The 1,857-nt window shown below is 62.1% G+C and overlaps 2 protein-coding genes across 2 annotated transcripts in view; one reads left to right on the forward strand and one right to left on the reverse strand.

Annotated features, from left to right (window-relative positions):
- The first annotated feature begins 14 nt into the window (after window positions 1-14).
- Window positions 15-285, forward strand: MRPL43 (mitochondrial ribosomal protein L43). The gene is made up of 2 exons (XM_010000161.1): window positions 15-18; window positions 71-285. The coding sequence occupies exons 1-2, from the start codon at window positions 15-17 to the stop codon at window positions 283-285; spliced, it is 219 nt and encodes a 72-aa protein (XP_009998463.1).
- Window positions 286-1,006: 721 nt separating this feature from the next.
- The window catches only part of SEMA4G (sema domain, immunoglobulin domain (Ig), transmembrane domain (TM) and short cytoplasmic domain, (semaphorin) 4G), a 26,947-nt gene continuing 26,096 nt past the window's right edge, over window positions 1,007-1,857 (reverse strand). Inside the window, exon 15 of the mRNA XM_010000162.1 lies at window positions 1,007-1,089. Within this exon, the coding sequence (XP_009998464.1) occupies window positions 1,007-1,089 (83 nt within the window). The remainder of the gene's footprint in view (window positions 1,090-1,857) is intronic.

The following is a 1,857-nucleotide window of genomic DNA, read 5'->3' on the forward strand; positions in this document are numbered from 1 at the left end:
GGCCGGGGGGTGGGATGGGCCTCCCGGGGGAGGGGGGAAGCCCGGCCTGACCCTTCCTGCTCTGCCGCAGTGAACGGGACGGTGCGGGAGGAGCTGATCGCCAGCAAGACGTGCGAGGAGATCCTGCAACTGGCCACCAAGCTGGCCCGCCAGTCCGGCCTCGACATCGTGCGCATCCGCAAGCCCTTCCACACCGACAGCCCCAGCATCCAGGGCCAGTGGCACCCCCTCACCAACAAGCCATCCGCCCTCACCGTCCAGGGCCCGCGCCTGCAGCCCAAATAAAGCCTCCGCCCCCCTCCCCGCCTCCGCATCCGTCCTGCCTTCCTGCCTGCAGAGAGAGGCTGCCACGCCGCGTCCAGACAGAGCCGCGGTTATTGCCGGGGGGCACGTGGGGCCAGACACAGAGGGCAGTGCCCCTCCTTGGGTTGGGAGGGTGTGCTTGGGGGTGGCTTCCCCCCCCTCCTTACAGCAAGAGGAAGGGTGGGTGTAGGATGGGATTTTTCCTACTCAGCCTTGCTCTTCTGGGACAGGAGGACTCCCAGTCCGTTTGGGATCCCAGGGTCTGCCACACCCCCTCCTGCCCCTGCTGCAGGGCCGAGCTCCAGGCAATGTCCTCATTCTGGAGGTGTCAGCAAGGAACACAGGGGAGGACACGCACGCCAGGAAGTCAGTTCCTCCTCAGCTGCTCCAGTGTCACTGCCCTGTCCTCAGGGCATAAGATGTCAGCCCAGTCCCACGGCTTCCCCCAGAAAGCAGCAAGAGCAGAGGTAGTTTGGGGGATTTAGGGACAGCGGCTGCCCCTGGAAAATGCCATGAAGAACAGGAGGTCCCAGAGGAAGGCAGGGCTTCTCTGTGAGGATGTTTCCCCTCCCACATGCTGTACCACAGGGGACAGGGCAGTGCCTGAACCCCAGTTCTCCAACAGCACCAGACAGGAGAGCAGAAACGTGGTGCCAGGGGCAGACTGCAGACATCAGGGAGATGTGGGTACTGCGCTGGTCCCTCACCACACTGCAGGGCACAGCGGTGGCTGCCCATCCTGCGGCCAGTGCATCTTGCTGTCTGCTGCTGCATCCTGCTCTTGCCCTGGGAAGAGGGGACAAAGTCCTGTCAGGGTCAGAGGCCTTGGGGCTGCCACCTCCCCAGGGCACCCAGCTCCATGTTTCACCTGGGGTCTCCTCACAGTGGGCACCTGCTGCTCCACCGGCTGCTCCAGGGTGTTGGGGGACATGGGCTCCTTGCCCCAGCTCCATCCCTCGATGAATCATCCTCTTGCAGAGAGGAAACCCTGGGAAGGCAGATGTTGTAGAGCGGGCAGGAGCTGGCAGCCACCGAGGCTACCCCCTGCAATGCAAGATGCATCCCCACAGCCCCTCTCCTGCCTATGAGCAGGCAGCTTGGGAAAATACCCCCACACCCTGTGAGAGGTGCAGTCACCTTGAGGCAGCCCCCAGCCCCCACTCCTGCTCCTCACCCACCTCTCAGCAGCCATCCAGGGATGCCAAATGGGGCAGGCCATGTCCACAACAGTGTCTCTCTCTCATGCCTGGACGGACAGACAGACCGAAATTCCCTCCCCCAAGTGTCCACCTTCAGCCAGGTGCCAGCTCCTGCCTCCAGCTCGTGGCCACCGTTGGTGAGTTTTTATACATAAATAGAGCTCCCAAATTTAAATATATTCTTTTTCTTTTTTTCTGTACAGCAAGTCACAAAAGTGAGTGAAAAGCCAAAGGAATGGCCGAGCCCAGGCCCGGCCCGGCTCTGCCATCCCGGAGGTAGTTTTGTCTGAGTCTTGTAACACTGCTGGCCGGGGTGGGGGAGAAGGGGTGGGAGGGGAGGAGAGTCCTGCAGGCA

This window comes from Chaetura pelagica, unplaced genomic scaffold, assembly GCF_000747805.2.
Source record: "Chaetura pelagica isolate M959 unplaced genomic scaffold, ChaPel_1.0 scaffold436, whole genome shotgun sequence".
NCBI classification, from domain to species: domain Eukaryota; kingdom Metazoa; phylum Chordata; class Aves; order Apodiformes; family Apodidae; genus Chaetura; species Chaetura pelagica.